The sequence below is a fragment of the Dendropsophus ebraccatus genome, chromosome 10, assembly GCF_027789765.1.
Source record: "Dendropsophus ebraccatus isolate aDenEbr1 chromosome 10, aDenEbr1.pat, whole genome shotgun sequence".
In the NCBI taxonomy this organism is placed as follows: Eukaryota; Metazoa; Chordata; class Amphibia; order Anura; family Hylidae; genus Dendropsophus; species Dendropsophus ebraccatus.
In genome coordinates this window covers 89,483,464-89,502,513 of record NC_091463.1, presented here as the reverse complement: position 1 = coordinate 89,502,513, position 19,050 = coordinate 89,483,464, and the positions used below count along the sequence as shown (strand labels likewise).

The window sequence follows — 19,050 nt, the reverse complement described above, 5'->3', positions numbered from 1 at the left end:
TAGAAGTAGTAGTAGTTGTAGGTGTTGTTGAAGTAGTAGTTGATGCAGTGGTTGAAGGCTGAGTAGAAATGGTCGTTGTTGGACTAGTAGTTGTTGATGTGGGAGTACTTGCTGTTGCAGTAGTTGTGGGTGTTGTTGGAGTAGTACTTGATGCAGTGGTTGAAGGCTCAGTAAAAATGGTTGTTGCCGTTGATGGACTAGTAATTGTTGTTGATGTACTTGCTGTAGTAGTAGAAGTAGTAGTAATTGTGGTTGTTGTTGGAGTAGTAGTTGATACAGTGGTTGAAGGCTGAGTTGAAATAGTTGTTGTCGTTGTTGGAGTATTAGTTGTTGATGTGGGTGTACTTGCTGTAGTAGTAGTTGTGGCTGTTGTTGCAGGAGCAGTTGATGCGGTGGTTGAAGGCTGAGTAGAAATAGTTGTTGGAGTATTAGTTGTTGATGTGGGTGTACTTGCTATAGTTGTAGTTGTGGGTGTTGTTGCAGGAGTTGTTGATGCGGTGGTTGAAGGCTGAGTAGAAATGGTTGTCGTTGATGGACTAGTTGTTGTTGGTGTGGTTGTACTATCAATAGTAGTTGAAGTGGGTTTTGTTGCCGTACTAGTTGATGTAGTGGTTGAAGGCTGAGTTGAAATGGTTGTTGTCATTACACTAGTAGTTGTTGATGTGGGTGTACTTGCTGTAGTAGTAGTTGTGGATGTTGTTGTAGGAGTTGTCGATGCAGTGGTTGAAGGCTGAGTAGAAATGGTTGTTGTCGTTGATGGACTAGTAGTTGTTGGTGTTGTACTTACTGTAGTAGTAGAAGTAGTAGTAGTTGTGGGTGTTGTTGGAGTAGTAGTTGATGCAGTGGTTGAAGGCTGAGTAGAAATGGTCGTTGTTGGACTAGTAGTTGTTGATGTTGGAGTACTTGCTGTTGCAGTAGTTGTGGGTGTTGTTGCAGTAGTAGTTGATGCAGTGGTTGAAGGCTGAGTAGAAATGGTCGTTGTCATTACACTAGTAGTTGTTGATGTGGGAGTATTTGCTGTAGTAGTAGTTGTGGGTGCTGTTGCAGGAGTAGTTGATGCGGTGATTAAAGGCTGAGTAGAAATGGTTGTTGTCGTTGATGGACTAGTAGTTGTTGGTGTTGTACTTGCTGAAGTAGTAGAAGTAGTAGTACTTGTAGGTGTTGTTGGAGTTGGAGTTGATGCAGTGGTTGAAGACTGAGTAGAAATGGTCGTTGTTGGACTAGTAGTTGTTGATGTTGGAGTACTTGCTGTAGTAGTAGTTTTGGGTGTTGTTGCAGTAGTAGCTGATGCGGTGATTGAAGGCTGAGTAGAAATGGTCGTTGTTGGACTAGTAGTTGTTGATGTGGAAGTACTTGCTGTAGTAGTAGTTGTGGCTGTTGTTGCAGTAGTAGTTGATGCAGTGGTTGAAGGCTGAGTAGAAATGGTTGTTGTCGTTGATGGACTTGTAGTTGTTGCTGTTGTACTTGCTGTAGTAGTAGAAGTAGTAGTTGTGGGTGTTGTTGGAGTAGTAGTTGATGCAGTGGTTGAAGGCTGAGTAGAAATGGTTGTTGTCGTTGATGGACTTGTAGTTGTTGCTGTTGTACTTGCTGTAGTAGTAGAAGTAGTAGTTGTGGGTGTTGTTGGAGTAGTAGTTGATGCAGTGGTTGAAGGCTGAGTAGAAATGGTTGTTGTCGTTGATGGACTAGTAGTTGTTGGTGTTTTACTTGCTGTAGTAGTAGAAGTAGTAGTAGTTGTGGGTGTTGTTGGAGTAGTAGTTGATGCAGTGGTTGAAGGCTGAGTAGAAATGGTGGTTGTCATTGTTGGACTAGTAGTTGTTGGTGTTGTACTTGCGGTAGTAGTAGTAGTTGTGGGTGTTGTTGCAGTAGTAGTTGATGCAGTAGTTGAAGGCTGAGTAGAAATGGTCGTTGTTGGACCAGTAGTTGTTGATGTGGAAGTACTTGCTGTAGTAGTAGTTGTGGGTGTTGTTGGAGTAGTAGTTGATGCAGTGGTTGAAGGCTGAGTAGAAATGGTGGTTGTCGTTGATGGACTAGTAGTTGTTGGTGTTGTACTTGCTGTAGTAGTAGTAGTAGTAGTAGTTGTGGGTGTTGTTGGAGTAGTAGTTGATGCAGTGGTTGAAGGCTGAGTAGAAATGGTCATTGTTGGACCAGTAGTTGTTGATGTGGAAGTACTTGCTGAAGTAGTAGTTGTGGGTGTTGTTGCAGTAGTAGTTGATGCAGTGGTTGAAGGCTGAGTAGAAATGGTCGTTGTCATTACACTAGTAGTTGTTGATGTGGGAGTATTTGCTGTAGTAGTAGTAGTTGTGGGTGTTGTTGCAGGAGTAGTTGATGCGGTGGTTAAAGGCTGAGTAGAAATGGTTGTTGTCGTTGATGGACTAGTAGTTGTTGGTGTTGTTCTTGCTGAAGTAGTAGAAGTAGTAGTACTTGTAGGTGTTGTTGGAGTTGTAGTTGATGCAGTGGTTGAAGACTGAGTAGAAATGGTCGTTGTTGGACTAGTAGTTGTTGATGTTGGAGTACTTGCTGTATTAGTAGTTGTGGGTGTTGTTGCATTAGTAGCTGATGCAGTGGTTGAAGGCTGCGTTGAAATGGTTGTTGTCATTACACTAGTAGTTGTTGATGTGGGTGTACTTGCTGTAGTAGTAGTTTTGGGTGTTGTTGCAGTAGTAGCTGATGCGGTGATTGAAGGCTGAGTAGAAATGGTCGTTGTTGGACTAGTAGTTGTTGATGTGGAAGTACTTGCTGAAGTAGTAGTTTTGGCTGTTGTTGCAGTAGTAGTTGATGCAGTGGTTGAAGGCTGAGTAGAAATGGTTGTTGTCGTTGATGGACTTGTAGTTGTTTGTGTTGTACTTGCTGTAGTAGTAGAAGTAGTAGTTGTGGGTGTTGTTGGAGTAGTAGTTGATGCAGTGGTTGAAGGCTGAGTAGAAATGGTTGTTGTCGTTGATGGACTAGTAGTTGTTGGTGTTTTACTTGCTGTAGTAGTAGAAGTAGTAGTAGTTGTGGGTGTTGTTGGAGTAGTAGTTGATGCAGTGGTTGAAGGCTGAGTAGAAATGGTTGTTGTCATTACACTAGTAGTTGTTGATGTGGGTGTACTTGCTGTAGTAGTAGTTGTGGGTGTTGTTGCAGGAGTAGTCGATGCGGTGGTTGAAGGCTGAGTAGAAATGGTTGTTGTCGTTGATGGACTAGTAGTTGTTGGTGTTGTACTTACTGTAGTAGTAGAAGTAGTAGTAGTAGTTGTAGGTGTTGTTGGAGTAGTAGTTGATGCGGTGGTTGAAGGCTGAGTAGAAATTGTTGTTGTGATTGTTGGACTAGTAGTTGTTGGTGTTGTACTTGCGGTAGTAGTAGTAGTTGTGGGTGTTGTTGTTGTAGTTGATGCAGTGGTTGAAGGCTGAGTAGAAATAGTCGTTGTTGGACTAGTAGTTGTTGATGTGGAAGTACTTACTATAGTAGTAGTTGTGGGTGTTGTTGCAGTAGTAGTTGATGCAGTGGTTGAAGGCTGAGTAGAAATGGTTGTTGTCGTTGATGGACTAGAAGTTGTTGGTGTTGTACTTGCTGTAGTAATAGTAGTTGTGGGTGTTGTTGGAGTAGTAGTTGATGCAGTGGTTGAAGGCTGAGTAGAAATGGTTGTTGTTGGACCAGTAGTTGTTGATGTGGAAGTACTTGCTGTAGTAGTAGTTGTGGGTGTTGTTGCAGTAGTAGTTGATGCAGTGGTTGAAAGCTGAGTAGAAATAGTTGTTGTCGTTGATGGACTAGTAGATATTGGTGTTGTACTTGCTGTAGAAGTAGTAGTGGGTGTTGTTGCAGTAGTAGTTGATGCAGTGGTTGAAGGCTGAGTAGAAATAGTTGTTGTCGTTGATGGACTAGTAGATATTGGTGTTGTACTTGCTGTAGAAGTAGTAGTGGGTGTTGTTGCAGTAGTAGTTGATGCAGTGGTTGAAGGCTGAGTAGAAATAGTTGTTGTCGTTGATGGACTAGTAGTTGTTGGTGTTGTACTTGCTGTAGATGTAGTAGTAGTTGTGGGTGTTGTTGCAGTAGTAGTTGATGCAGCGGTTGAAGGCTGAGTTGAAATGGTTGTTGTCATTAGACTAGTAGTTGTTGATGTGGGAGTACTTGCTGTAGTAGTAGTTGTGGGTGTTGTTGCAGGAGTAGTTGATGCGGTGGTTGAAGGCTGAGTAGAAATGGTTGTCGTCGTTGATGGACTAGTAGTTGTTGGTGTTGTACTTGCTGTAGATGTAGTAGTAGTTGTGGGTTTTGTTGCAGTAGTAGTTGATGCAGCGGTTGAAGGCTGAGTTGAAATGGTTGTTGTCATTACACTAGTAGTTGTTGATGTGGGAGTACTTGCTGTAGTAGTAGTTGTGGGTGTTGTTGCAGGAGTAGTTGATGCGGTGGTTGAAGGCTGAGTAGAAATGGTCGTTGTTGAACTAGTAGTTGTTGATGTGGAAGTACTTGCTGTAGTAGTAGTTGTGGGTGTTGTTGCAGGAGTAGTTGATGCAGTGGTTGAAGGCTGAGTAGAAATGGTTGTTGTCATTGTTGGACTAGTAGTTGTTGTTGTTGTACTTGCGGTAGTAGTAGTAGTTGTGGGTGTTGTTGTTGTTGTAGTAGTAGTTGATGCAGTGGTTGAAGGCTGAGTAGAAATGGTCGTTGTTGGACTAGTAGTTGTTGATGTGGAAGTACTTGCTGTAGTAGTAGTTGTGGGTGTTGTTGCAGGAGTAGTTGATGCAGTGGTTGAAGGCTGAGTAGAAATGGTTGTTGTCATTGATGGACTAGTAGTTGTTGGTGTTGTACTTGCGGTAGTAGTAGTAGTAGTTGTGGGTGTTGTTGTAGTAGTAGTTGATGCAGTGGTTGAAGGCTGAGTAGAAATGGTCGTTGTTGGACTAGTAGTTGTTGATGTGGAAGTACTTACTGTAGTAGTAGTTGTGGGTGTTGTTGCAGTAGTAGTTGATGCAGTGGTTGAAGGCTGAGTAGAAATGGTTGTTGTCGTTGATGGACTAGTAGTTGTTGGTGTTGTACTTGCTGTAGTAGTAGAAGTAGTAGTAGTTGTGGGTGTTGTTGGAGTAGTAGTTGATGCAGTGGTTGAAGGCTGAGTAGAAATGGTTGTTGTTGGACCAGTAGTTGTTGATGTGGAAGTACTTGCTGTAGTAGTAGTTGTGGGTGTTGTTGCAGTAGTAGTTGATGCAGTGGTTGAAAGCTGAGTAGAAATGGTTGTTGTCATTGATGGACTAGTAGATATTGGTGTTGTATTTGCTGTAGAAGTAGTAGTGGGTGTTGTTGCAGTAGTAGTTGATGCAGTGGTTGAAGGCTGAGTAGAAATAGTTGTTGTCGTTGATGGACTAGTAGTTGTTGGTGTTGTACTTGCTGTAGATGTAGTAGTAGTTGTGGGTGTTGTTGCAGTAGTAGTTGATGCAGCGGTTGAAGGCTGAGTTGAAATGGTTGTTGTCATTACACTAGTAGTTGTTGATGTGGGAGTACTTGCTGTAGTAGTAGTTGTGGGTGTTGTTGCAGGAGTAGTTGATGTGATGGTTGAAGGCTGAGTAGAAATGGTTGTCGTCGTTGATGGACTAGTAGTTGTTGGTGTTGTACTTGCTGTAGATGTAGTAGTAGTTGTGGGTGTTGTTGCAGTAGTAGTTGATGCGGTGGTTGAAGGCTGAGTTGAAATGGTTGTTGTCATTACACTAGTAGTTGTTGATGTGGGAGTACTTGCTGTAGATGTAGTAGTATTTGTGGTTGTTGTTGCAGGAGTAGTTGATGCGGTGGTTGAAGGCTGAGTAGAAATTGTTGTTGTCATTGTTGGACTAGTAGTTGTTGGTGTTGTACTTGCTGTAGTAGTAGAAGTAGTAGTTGTGGGTGTTGTTGGAGTAGGAGTTGATGCAGTGGTTGAAGGCTGAGTAGAAATAATCGTTGTTGGACTAGTAGATGTTGATGTGGGAGTACTTGCTGTAGTAGTAGTTGTGGGTGTTGTTGCAGCAGTAGTTGATGCAGTTGTTGAAGGCTGAGTAGAAATGGTTGTTGTCGTTGATGGACTAGTAGTTGTTGGTGTTGTACTTGCTGTAGTTGTAGAAGTAGTTGTGGGTGTTGTTGGAGTAGTAGGTGATGCAGTGGTTGAAGGCTGAGTAGAAACAGTTGTTGTTGGATGATTAGTTGTTGATGTGGGTGTACTTGCTATAGTAGTAGTTGTGGGTGTTATTGCAGGAGTAGTTGATGCGGTGGTTGAAGGCTGAGTAGAAATGGTTGTCGTTGATGGACTAGTAGTTGTTGGTGTAGTTGTACTATCAATAGTAGTTGAAGTAGGTGTTGTTGCCATTGTAGTTGATGCAGTGGTTGAAGGCTGAGTAGAAATGGTTGTTGTCGTTGATGGACTAGTAGTTGTTGGTGTTGTACTTGCTGTAGTTGTAGAAGTAGTAGTAGTTGTGGGAGTTGTTGGAGTAGTAGGTGATGCAGTGGTTGAAGGCTGAGTAGAAACAGTTGTTGTTGGAGTATTAGTTGTTGATGTGGGTGTACTTGCCGTAGTAGTAGTTGTGGGTGTTATTGAAGGAGTAGTTGATGCAGTGGTTAAAGGCTGAGTAGAAATAGTTGTTGTTGTTGTTGTTGTTGTTGGAATATTAGTTGTTGATGTGGGTGTACTTGCTATAGTAGTAGTTGTGGGTGTTGTTGCAGGAGTTGTTGATGCGGTGGTTGAAGGCTGAGTAGAAATGGTTGTCGTTGATGGACTAGTAGTTGTTGGTGTGGTTTTACTATCTATAGTAGTTGAAGTGGGTGTTGTTGCCGTACTAGTTGATGCAGTGGTTGAAGGCTTAGTTGAAATGGTTGTTGTCATTACACTAGTAGTTGTTGATGTGGGTGTACTTGCTGTAGTAGTAGTTGTGGGTGTTGTTGCAGGAGTAGTCGATGCGGTGGTTGAAGGCTGAGTAGAAATGGTTGTTGTTGTTGATGGACTAGTAGTTGTTGGTGTTGTACTTACTGTAGTAGTAGAAGTAGTAGTAGTAGTTGTAGGTGTTGTTGGAGTAGTAGTTGATGCGGTGGTTGAAGGCTGAGTAGAAATTGTTGTTGTCATTGTTGGACTAGTAGTTGTTGGTGTTGTACTTGCGGTAGTAGTAGTAGTTGTGGGTGTTGTTGTTGTAGTAGTAGTTGATGCAGTGGTTGAAGGCTGAGTAGAAATGGTCGTTGTTGGACTAGTAGTTGTTGATGTGGAAGTACTTGCTGTAGTAGTAGTTGTGGGTGTTGTTGCAGTAGTAGTTGATGCAGTGGTTGAAGGCTGAGTAGAAATGGTTGTTGTCATTGATGGACTAGTAGTTGTTGGTGTTGTACTTACTGTAGTAGTATAAGTAGTAGTAGTTGTTGGTGTTGTTGGAGTTGTTGTTGATGCAGTGGTTGAAGACTGAGTAGAATCGGTCATTGTTGGACTAGTAGTTGTTGATGTGAGAGTACTTGCTGTAGTAGTAGTTGTGGGTATTGTTGCAGTAGTAGTTGATACAGTGGTTGAAGGCTGAGTAGAAATGGTTGTTGTCGTTGATGGACTAGTAGTTGTTGGTGTTGTACTTGCTGTAGAAGTAGTAGTAGTTGTGGGTGTTGTTGGAGTAGCAGTTGGTGCAGTGGTTGAAGGCTGAGTAGAAATAGTTGTTGTCGTTGTTGGACTAGTAGTTGTTGGTGTTGTACTTGCTGTAGAAGTAGTAGTAGTTGTGGGTGTTGTTGCAGTAGTAGTTGATGCAGCGGTTGAAGGCTGAGTTGAAATGGTTGTTGTCATTACACTAGTAGTTGTTGATGTGGGAGTACTTGCTGTAGTAGTAGTTGTGGGTGTTGTTGCAGGAGTAGTTGATGCGGTGGTTGAAGGCTGAGTAGAAATTGTTGTCATTGTTGGACTAGCAGTTGTTGGTGTTGTACTTGCGGTAGTAGTAGTAGTTGTGGGTGTTGTTGCAGTATTAGTTGATGCAGTGGTTGAAGGCTGAGTAGAAATGGTCGTTGTTGGACTAGTAGTTGTTGATGTGGAAGTACTTGCTGTAGTAGTAGTTGGGGGTGTTGTTGCAGTAGTAGTTGATGCAGTGGTTGAAGGCTGAGTAGAAATGGTTGTTGTCATTGATGGACTAGTAGTTGTTGGTGTTGTACTTCCTGTAGTAGTAGAAATAGTAGTAGTTGTGGGTGTTGTTGGAGTACTAGTTGATGCAGTGGTTGAAGGCTGAGTAGAAATGGTTGTTGTTGGACCAGTAGTTGTTGATGTGGAAGTACTTGCTGTAGTAGTAGTTGTGGGTGTTGTTGCAGTAGTAGTTGATGCAGTGGTTGAAAGCTGAGTAGAAATGTTTTTTGTCGTTGATGGACTAGTAGTTGTTGGTGTTGTACTTGCTGTAGTAGTAGACGTAGTAGTAGTAGTTGTGGGTGTTGATGGAGAAGTAGTTGATGCGGTGGTTGAAGGCTGAGTAGAAATGGTTGTCAATGATGGACTAGTAGTTGTTGGTGTAGTTGTACTATCAATAGTAGTTGAAGTAGGTGTTGTTGCCATAGTAGTTGATGCAGTGATTGAAGGCAGAGTAGAAATGGTTGTTGTCGTTGATGGACTAGTAGATATTGGTATTGTACTTGCTGTAGAAGTAGTAGTAGTTGTGGGTGTTGTTGCAGTAGTAGTTGATGCAGTGTTTGAAGGCTGAGTAGAAATGGTTGTTGTCGTTGATGGACTAGTAGTTGTTGGTGTTGTACTTGCTGTAGAAGTAGTAGTAGTTGTGGGTGTTGTTGGAGTAATAGTTGATGCAGTGGTTGAAGGCTGAGTAGAAATGGTTGTTGTTGGACCAGTAGTTGTTGATGTGGAAGTACTTGCTGTAGTAGTAGTTGTGGGTGTTGTTGCAGTAGTAGTTGATGCAGTGGTTGAAAGCTGAGTAGAAATGGTTGTTGTCGTTGATGGACTAGTAGATATTGGTGTTGTACTTGCTGTAGAAGTAGTAGTGGGTGTTGTTGCAGTAGTAGTTGATGCAGTGGTTGAAGGCTGAGTAGAAATAGTTGTTGTCATTGATGGACTAGTAGTTGTTGGTGTTGTACTTGCTGTAGATGTAGTAGTAGTTGTGGGTGTTGTTGCAGTAGTAGTTAATGCAGCGGTTGAAGGCTGAGTTGAAATGGTTGTTGTCATTAGACTAGTAGTTGTTGATGTGGGAGTACTTGCTGTAGTAGTAGTTGTGGGTGTTGTTGCAGGAGTAGTTGATGCGGTGGTTGAAGGCTGAGTAGAAATGGTTGTCGTCGTTGATGGACTAGTAGTTGTTGGTGTTGTACTTGCTGTAGATGTAGTAGTAGTTGTGGGTGTTGTTGCAGTAGTAGTTGATGCAGCGGTTGAAGGCTGAGTTGAAATGGTTGTTGTCATTACACTAGTAGTTGTTGATGTGGGAGTACTTGCTGTAGTAGTAGTTGTGGGTGTTGTTGCAGGAGTAGTTGATGCGGTGGTTGAAGGCTGAGTAGAAATTGTTGTTGTCGTTGATGGACTAGTAGATATTGGTGTTGTACTTGCTGTAGAAGTAGTAGTGGGTGTTGTTGCAGTAGTAGTTGATGCAGTGGTTGAAGGCTGAGTAGAAATAGTTGTTGTCGTTAATGGACTAGTAGTTGTTGGTGTTGTACTTGCTGTAGATGTAGTAGTAGTTGTGGGTGTTGTTGCAGTAGTAGTTGATGCAGCGGTTGAAGGCTGAGTTGAAATGGTTGTTGTCATTACACTAGTAGTTGTTGATGTGGGAGTACTTGCTGTAGTAGTAGTTGTGGGTGTTGTTGCAGGAGTAGTTGATGCGGTGGTTGAAGGCTGAGTAGAAATGGTTGTCGTCGTTGATGGACTAGTAGTTGTTGGTGTTGTACTTGCTGTAGATGTAGTAGTAGTTGTGGGTGTTGTTGCAGTAGTAGTTGATGCAGCGGTTGAAGGCTGAGTTGAAATGGTTGTTGTCATTACACTAGTAGTTGTTGATGTGGGAGTACTTGCTGTAGTAGTAGTTGTGGGTGTTGTTGCAGGAGTAGTTGATGCGGTGGTTGAAGGCTGAGTAGAAATTGTTGTTGTCGTTGATGGACTAGTAGATATTGGTTTTGTACTTGCTGTAGAAGTAGTAGTGGGTGTTGTTGCAGTAGTAGTTGATGCAGTGGTTGAAGGCTGAGTAGAAATAGTTGTTGTCGTTGATGGACTAGTAGATATTGGTGTTGTACTTGCTGTAGAAGTAGTAGTGGGTGTTGTTGCAGTAGTAGTTGATGCAGTGGTTGAAGGCTGAGTAGAAATAGTTGTTGTCGTTGATGGACTAGTAGATATTGGTGTTGTACTTGCTGTAGAAGTAGTAGTGGGTGTTGTTGCAGTAGTATTTGATGCAGTGGTTGAAGGCTGAGTAGAAATAGTTGTTGTCGTTGATGGACTAGTAGTTGTTGGTGTTGTACTTGCTGTAGATGTAGTAGTAGTTGTGGGTGTTGTTGCAGTAGTAGTTGATGCAGCGGTTGAAGGCTGAGTTGAAATGGTTGTTGTCATTACACTAGTAGTTGTTGATGTGGGAGTACTTGCTGTAGTAGTAGTTGTGGGTGTTGTTGCAGGAGTAGTTGATGCGGTGGTTGAAGGCTGAGTCGAAATGGTTGTCGTCGTTGATGGACTAGTAGTTGTTGGTGTTGTACTTGCTGTAGATGTAGTAGTAGTTGTGGGTGTTGTTGCAGTAGTAGTTGATGCAGCGGTTGAAGGCTGAGTTGAAATGGTTGTTGTCATTACACTAGTAGTTGTTGATGTGGGAGTACTTGCTGTAGTAGTAGTTGTGGGTGTTGTTGCAGGAGTAGTTGATGCGGTGGTTGAAGGCTGAGTAGAAATTGTTGTTGTCATTGTTGGACTAGTAGTTGTTGGTGTTGTACTTGCGGTAGTAGTAGTAGTTGTGGGTGCTGTTGTTGTAGTAGTAGTTGATGCAGTGGTTGAAGGCTGAGCAGAAATGGTTGTTGTTGGACTAGTAGTTGTTGATGTGGAAGTACTTCCTGTAGTAGTAGTTGTGGGTTTTGTTGCAGTAGTAGTTGATGCAGTGGTTGAAGGCTGAGTAGAAATGGTTGTTGTCATTGATGGACTAGTAGGTGTTGGTGTTGTACTTGCTGTAGAAGTAGTAGTGGGTGTTGTTGCAGTAGTAGTTGATGCAGTGGTTGAAGGCTGAGTAGAAATAGTTGTTGTCGTTGATGGACTAGTAGATATTGGTGTTGTACTTGCTGTAGAAGTAGTAGTGGGTGTTGTTGCAGTAGTAGTTGATGCAGTGGTTGAAGGCTGAGTAGAAATAGTTGTTGTCGTTGATGGACTAGTAGTTGTTGGTGTTGTACTTGCTGTAGATGTAGTAGTAGTTGTGGGTGTTGTTGCAGTAGTAGTTGATGCAGCGGTTGAAGGCTGAGTTGAAATGGTTGTTGTCATTACACTAGTAGTTGTTGATGTGGGAGTACTTGCTGTAGTAGTAGTTGTGGGTGTTGTTGCAGGAGTAGTTGATGCGGTGGTTGAAGGCTGAGTCGAAATGGTTGTCGTCGTTGATGGACTAGTAGTTGTTGGTGTTGTACTTGCTGTAGATGTAGTAGTAGTTGTGGGTGTTGTTGCAGTAGTAGTTGATGCAGCGGTTGAAGGCTGAGTTGAAATGGTTGTTGTCATTACACTAGTAGTTTTTGCTGTGGGAGTACTTGCTGTAGTAGTAGTTGTGGGTGTTGTTGCAGGAGTAGTTGATGCGGTGGTTGAAGGCTGAGTAGAAATTATTGTTGTCATTGTTGGACTAGTAGTTGTTGGTGTTGTACTTGCGGTAGTAGTAGTAGTAGTAGTGGTGGGTGCTGTTGTTGTAGTAGTAGTTGATGCAGTGGTTGAAGGCTGAGTAGAAATGGTTGTTGTTGGACTAGTAGTTGTTGATGTGGAAGTACTTGCTGTAGTAGTAGTTGTGGGTGTTGTTGCAGTAGTAGTTGATGCAGTGGTTGAAGGCTGAGTAGAAATAGTTGTTGTCGTTGATGGACTAGTAGTTGTTGGTGTTGTACTTGCTGTAGAAGTAGTAGTAGTTGTGGGTGTTGTTGCAGGACTAGTTAATGCGGTGGTTGAAGGCTGAGTAGAAATGGTTGTCGTCGTTGATGGACTAGTAGTTGTTGGTGTTGTACTTGCTGTAGAAGTAGTAGTAGTTGTGGGTGTTGTTGCAGGAGTAGTTGATGCGGTGGTTGAAGGCTGAGTAGAAATAGTTGTCGTCGTTGATGGACTAGTAGTTGTTGGTGTTGTACTTGCTGTAGATGTAGTAGTAGTTGTGGGTGTTGTTGCAGTAGTAGTTGATGCAGTGGTTGAAAGCTGAGTAGAAATGGTTGTTGTCATTGATGGACTAGTAGGTGTTGGTGTTGTACTTGCTGTAGAAGTAGTAGTGGGTGTTGTTGCAGTAGTAGTTGATGCAGTGGTTGAAGGCTGAGTAGAAATAGTTGTTGTCGTTGATGGACTAGTAGATATTGGTGTTGTACTTGCTGTAGAAGTAGTAGTGGGTGTTGTTGCAGTAGTAGTTGATGCAGTGGTTGAAGGCTGAGTAGAAATAGTTGTTGTCGTTGATGGACTAGTAGTTGTTGGTGTTGTACTTGCTGTAGATGTAGTAGTAGTTGTGGGTGTTGTTGCAGTAGTAGTTGATGCAGCGGTTGAAGGCTGAGTTGAAATGGTTGTTGTCATTACACTAGTAGTTGTTGATGTGGGAGTACTTGCTGTAGTAGTAGTTGTGGGTGTTGTTGCAGGAGTAGTTGATGCGGTGGTTGAAGGCTGAGTCGAAATGGTTGTCGTCGTTGATGGACTAGTAGTTGTTGGTGTTGTACTTGCTGTAGATGTAGTAGTAGTTGTGGGTGTTGTTGCAGTAGTAGTTGATGCAGCGGTTGAAGGCTGAGTGGAAATGGTTGTTGTCATTACACTAGTAGTTGTTGCTGTGGGAGTACTTGCTGTAGTAGTAGTTGTGGGTGTTGTTGCAGGAGTAGTTGATGCGGTGGTTGAAGGCTGAGTAGAAATTATTGTTGTCATTGTTGGACTAGTAGTTGTTGGTGTTGTACTTGCGGTAGTAGTAGTAGTAGTAGTGGTGGGTGCTGTTGTTGTAGTAGTAGTTGATGCAGTGGTTGAAGGCTGCGTAGAAATGGTTGTTGTTGGACTAGTAGTTGTTGATGTGGAAGTACTTGCTGTAGTAGTAGTTGTGGGTGTTGTTGCAGTAGTAGTTGATGCAGTGGTTGAAGGCTGAGTAGAAATAGTTGTTGTCGTTGATGGACTAGTAGTTGTTGGTGTTGTACTTGCTGTAGAAGTAGTAGTAGTTGTGGGTGTTGTTGCAGGACTAGTTAATGCGGTGGTTGAAGGCTGAGTAGAAATGGTTGTCGTCGTTGATGGACTAGTAGTTGTTGGTGTTGTACTTGCTGTAGAAGTAGTAGTAGTTGTGGGTGTTGTTGCAGGAGTAGTTGATGCGGTGGTTGAAGGCTGAGTAGAAATGGTTGTCGTCGTTGATGGACTAGTAGTTGTTGGTGTTGTACTTGCTGTAGATGTAGTAGTAGTTGTGGGTGTTGTTGCAGTAGTAGTTGATGCAGTGGTTGAAAGCTGAGTAGAAATGGTTGTTGTCGTTGATGGACTAGTAGATATTGGTGTTGTACTTGCTGTAGAAGTAGTAGTGGGTGTTGTTGCAGTAGTAGTTGATGCAGTGGTTGAAGGCTGAGTAGAAATAGTTGTTGTCGTTGATGGGCTAGTAGATATTGGTGTTGTACTTGCTGTAGAAGTAGTAGTGGGTGTTGTTGCAGTAGTAGTTGATGCAGTGGTTGAAGGCTGAGTAGAAATAGTTGTTGTCGTTGATGGACTAGTAGTTGTTGGTGTTGTACTTGCTGTAGAAGTAGTAGTAGTTGTGGGTGTTGTTGCAGTAGTAGTTGATGCAGCGGTTGAAGGCTGAGTTGAAATGGTTGTTGTCATTACACTAGTAGTTGTTGATGTGGGAGTACTTGCTGTAGTAGTAGTTGTGGGTGTTGTTGCAGGAGTAGTTGATGCGGTGGTTGAAGGCTGAGTAGAAATGGTTGTCGTCGTTGATGGACTAGTAGTTGTTGGTGTTGTACTTGCTGTAGATGTAGTAGTAGTTGTGGGTGTTGTTGCAGTAGTAGTTGATGCAGCAGTTGAAGGCTGAGTTGAAATGGTTGTTGTCATTACACTAGTAGTTGTTGATGTGGGAGTACTTGCTGTAGTAGTAGTTGTGGGTGTTGTTGCAGGAGTAGTTGATGCGGTGGTTGAAGGCTGAGTAGAAATTGTTGTCATTGTTGGACTAGCAGTTGTTGGTGTTGTACTTGCGGTAGTAGTAGTAGTTGTGGGTGTTGTTGCAGTAGTAGTTGATGCAGTGGTTGAAGGCTGAGTAGAAATGGTCGTTGTTGGACTAGTAGTTGTTGATGTGGAAGTACTTGCTGTAGTAGTAGTTGGGGGTGTTGTTGCAGTAGTAGTTGATGCAGTGGTTGAAGGCTGAGTAGAAATGGTTGTTGTCATTGATGGACTAGTAGTTGTTGGTGTTGTACTTGCTGTAGTAGTAGAAATAGTAGTAGTTGTGGGTGTTGTTGGAGTACTAGTTGATGCAGTGGTTGAAGGCTGAGTAGAAATGGTTGTTGTTGGACCAGTAGTTGTTGATGTGGAAGTACTTGCTGTAGTAGTAGTTGTGGGTGTTGTTGCAGTAGTAGTTGATGCAGTGGTTGAAAGCTGAGTAGAAATGGTTTTTGTCGTTGATGGACTAGTAGTTGTTGGTGTTGTACTTGCTGTAGTAGTAGACGTAGTAGTAGTAGTTGTGGGTGTTGATGGAGAAGTAGTTGATGCAGTGGTTGAAGGCTGAGTAGAAATTGTTGTTGGAGTATTAGTTGTTGATGTGGGTGTACTTGCTATAGTAGTAGTTGTGGGTGTGGTTGCAGGAGTAGTTGATGCGGTGGTTGAAGGCTGAGTAGAAATGGTTCTCATTGATGGACTAGTAGTTGTTGGTGTAGTTGTACTATCAATAGTAGTTGAAGTAGGTGTTGTTGCCTTAGTAGTTGATGCAGTGATTGAAGGCAGAGTAGAAATGGTTGTTGTCGTTGATGGACTAGTAGATATTGGTATTGTACTTGCTGTAGAAGTAGTAGTAGTTGTGGGTGTTGTTGCAGTAGTAGTTGATGCAGTGGTTGAAGGCTGAGTAGAAATGGTTGTTGTCGTTGATGGACTAGTAGTTGTTGGTGTTGTACTTGCTGTAGAAGTAGTAGTAGTTGTGGGTGTTGTTGGAGTAATAGTTGATGCAGTGGTTGAAGGCTGAGTGGAAATGGTTGTTGTTGGACCAGTAGTTGTTGATGTGGAAGTACTTGCTGTAGTAGTAGTTGTGGGTGTTGTTGCAGTAGTAGTTGATGCAGTGGTTGAAAGCTGAGTAGAAATGGTTGTTGTCGTTGATGGACTAGTAGATATTGGTGTTGTACTTGCTGTAGAAGTAGTAGTGGGTGTTGTTGCAGTAGTAGTTGATGCAGTGGTTGAAGGCTGAGTAGAAATAGTTGTTGTCGTTGATGGACTAGTAGTTGTTGGTGTTGTACTTGCTGTAGATGTAGTAGTAGTTGTGGGTGTTGTTGCAGTAGTAGTTGATGCAGTGGTTGAAAGCTGAGTAGAAATGGTTGTTGTCGTTGATGGACTAGTAGATATTGGTGTTGTACTTGCTGTAGAAGTAGTAGTGGGTGTTGTTGCAGTAGTAGTTGATGCAGTGGTTGAAGGCTGAGTAGAAATAGTTGTTGTCGTTGATGGACTAGTAGTTGTTGGTGTTGTACTTGCTGGAGATGTAGTAGTAGTTGTGGGTGTTGTTGCAGTAGTAGTTGATGCAGCGGTTGAAGGCTGAGTTGAAATGGTTGTTGTCATTACACTAGTAGTTGTTGATGTGGGAGTACTTGCTGTAGTAGTTGTGGCTGTTGTTGCAGGAGTAGTTGATGCGGTGGTTGAAGGCTGAGTCGAAATGGTTGTCGTCGTTGATGGACTAGTAGTTGTTGGTGTTGTACTTGCTGTAGATGTAGTAGTAGTTGTGGGTGTTGTTGCAGTAGTAGTTGATGCAGCGGTTGAAGGCTGAGTTGAAATGGTTGTTGTCATTACACTAGTAGTTGTTGATGTGGGAGTACTTGCTGTAGTAGTAGTTGTGGGTGTTGTTGCAGGAGTAGTTGATGCGGTGGTTGAAGGCTGAGTAGAAATTGTTGTTGTCATTGTTGGACTAGTAGTTGTTGGTGTTGTACTTGCGGTAGTAGTAGTAGTAGTTGTGGGTGCTGTTGTTGTAGTAGTAGTTGATGCAGTGGTTGAAGGCTGAGTAGAAATGGTTGTTGTTGGACTAGTAGTTGTTGATGTGGAAGTACTTGCTGTAGTAGTAGTTGTGGGTGTTGTTGCAGTAGTAGTTGATGCAGTGGTTGAAGGCTGAGTAGAAATAGTTGTTGTCGTTGATGGACTAGTAGTTGTTGGTGTTGTACTTGCTGTAGAAGTAGTAGTAGTTGTGGGTGTTGTTGCAGGAGTAGTTGATGCAGTGGTTGAAGGCTGAGTAGAAATGGTTGTCGTCGTTGATGGACTAGTAGTTGTTGGTGTTGTACTTGCTGTAGAAGTAGTAGTAGTTGTGGGTGTTGTTGCAGGAGTAGTTGATGCGGTGGTTGAAGGCTGAGTAGAAATGGTTGTCGTCGTTGATGGACTAGTAGTTGTTGGTGTTGTACTTGCTGTAGATGTAGTAGTAGTTGTGGGTGTTGTTGCAGTAGTAGTTGATGCAGTGGTTGAAAGCTGAGTAGAAATGGTTGTTGTCGTTGATGGACTAGTAGATATTGGTGTTGTACTTGCTGTAGAAGTAGTAGTGGGTGTTGTTGCAGGAGTAGTTGATGCGGTGGTTGAAGGCTGAGTAGAAATGGTTGTCTTCGTTGATGGACTAGTAGTTGTTGGTGTTGTACTTGCTGTAGATGTAGTAGTAGTTGTAAGTGTTGTTGCAGTAGTAGTTGATGCAGCAGTTGAAGGCTGAGTTGAAATGGTTGTTGTCATTACACTAGTAGTTGTTGATGTGGGAGTACTTGCTGTAGTAGTAGTTGTGGGTGTTGTTGCAGGAGTAGTTGATGCGGTGGTTGAAGGCTGAGTAGAAATTGTTGTTGTCGTTGATGGACTAGTAGATATTGGTGTTGTACTTGCTGTAGAAGTAGTAGTGGGTGTTGTTGCAGTAGTAGTTGATGCAGTGGTTGAAGGCTGAGTAGAAATAGTTGTTGTCGTTGATGGACTAGTAGATATTGGTGTTGTACTTGCTGTAGAAGTAGTAGTGGGTGTTGTTGCAGTAGTAGTTGATGCAGTGGTTGAAGGCTGAGTAGAAATAGTTGTTGTCGTTGATGGACTAGTAGTTGTTGGTGTTGTACTTGCTGGAGATGTAGTAGTAGTTGTGGGTGTTGTTGCAGTAGTAGTTGATGCAGCGGTTGAAGGCTGAGTTGAAATGGTTGTTGTCATTACACTAGTAGTTGTTGATGTGGGAGTACTTGCTGTAGTAGTAGTTGTGGGTGTTGTTGCAGGAGTAGTTGATGCGGTGGTTGAAGGCTGAGTCGAAATGGTTGTCGTCGTTGATGGACTAGTAGTTGTTGGTGTTGTACTTGCTGTAGATGTAGTAGTAGTTGTGGGTGTTGTTGCAGTAGTAGTTGATGCATCGGTTGAAGGCTGAGTTGAAATGGTTGTTGTCATTACACTAGTAGTTGTTGATGTGGGAGTACTTGCTGTAGTAGTAGTTGTGGGTGTTGTTGCAGGAGTAGTTGATGCGGTGGTTGAAGGCTGAGTAGAAATGGTTGTTGGACTAGTAGTTGTTGATGTGGAAGTACTTGCTGTAGTAGTAGTTGTGGGTGTTGTTGCAGTAGTAGTTGATGCAGTGGTTGAAGGCTGAGTAGAAATAGTTGTTGTCGTTGATGGACTTGTAGTTGTTGGTGTTGTACTTGCTGTAGAAGTAGTAGTAGTTGTGGGTGTTGTTGCAGGAGTAGTTGATGCGGTGGTTGAAGGCTGAGTAGAAATGGTTGTCGTCGTTGATGGACTAGTAGTTGTTGGTGTTGTACTTGCTGTAGTAGTAGTTGTGGGTGTTGTTGCAGGAGTAGTTGATGCGGTGGTTGAAGGCTGAGTAGAAATTGTTGTTGTCATTGTTGGACTAGTAGTTGTTGGTGTTGTACTTGCGGTAGTAGTAGTAGTAGTTGTGGGTGCTGTTGTTGTAGTAGTAGTTGATGCAGTGGTTGAAGGCTGAGTAGAAATGGTTGTTGTTGCACTAGTTGTTGATGTGGAAGTACTTCCTGTAGTAGTAGTTGTGGGTGTTGTTGCAGTAGTAGTTGATGCAGTGGTTGAAGGCTGAGTAGAAATGGTTGTTGTCATTGATGGACTAGTAGGTGTTGGTGTTGTACTTGCTGTAGAAGTAGTAGTGGGTGTTGTTGCAGTAGTAGTTGATGCAGTGGTTGAAGGCTGAGTAGAAATAGTTGTTGTCGTTGATGGACTAGTAGATATTGGTGTTGTACTTGCTGTAGAAGTAGTAGTGGGTGTTGTTGCAGTAGTAGTTGATGCAGTGGTTGAAGGCTGAGTAGAAATAGTTGTTGTCGTTGATGGACTAGTAGTTGTTGGTGTTGTACTTGCTGTAGATGTAGTAGTAGTTGTGGGTGTTGTTGCAGTAGTAGTTGATGCAGCGGTTGAAGGCTGAGTTGAAATGGTTGTTGTCATTACACTAGTAGTTGTTGATGTGGGAGTACTTGCTGTAGTAGTAGTTGTGCTTGTTGTTGCAGGAGTAGTTGATGCGGTGGTTGAAGGCTGAGTCGAAATGGATGTCGTCGTTGATGGACTAGTAGTTGTTGGTGTTGTACTTGCTGTAGATGTAGTAGTAGTTGTGGGTGTTGTTGCAGTAGTAGTTGATGCAGCGGTTGAAGGCTGAGTTGAAATGGTTGTTGTCATTACACTAGTAGTTGTTGATGTGGGAGTACTTGCTGTAGTAGTAGTTGTGGGTGTTGTTGCAGGAGTAGTTGATGCGGTGGTTGAAGGCTGAGTAGAAATGGTTGTTGGACTAGTAGTTGTTGATGTGGAAGTACTTGCTGTAGTAGTAGTTGTGGGTGTTGTTGCAGTAGTAGTTGATGCAG

At 42.7% G+C, this 19,050-nt stretch overlaps 1 protein-coding gene across 1 annotated transcript; it reads right to left on the bottom strand.

Moving 5' to 3' along the window:
- Positions 1-25: 25 nt before the first annotated feature.
- Positions 26-18,577, bottom strand: LOC138766530 (mucin-2-like; the record flags this gene model as incomplete). Its single annotated transcript, XM_069944120.1, has 20 exons — positions 26-1,284; positions 1,354-1,531; positions 1,589-2,847; positions 4,333-4,843; positions 4,898-4,999; positions 5,579-5,983; positions 6,041-6,784; positions 8,645-10,374; positions 10,465-10,622; positions 10,761-10,854; positions 11,731-12,460; positions 12,656-12,937; positions 13,112-13,224; positions 13,435-13,817; positions 14,184-14,509; positions 14,705-15,045; positions 15,160-15,726; positions 16,042-16,735; positions 17,054-17,319; positions 17,524-18,577. Coding segments are annotated over 20 exons (11,196 nt in total), but the record flags the coding sequence as incomplete, so codon positions are not given.
- Positions 18,578-19,050: the final 473 nt, after the last annotated feature.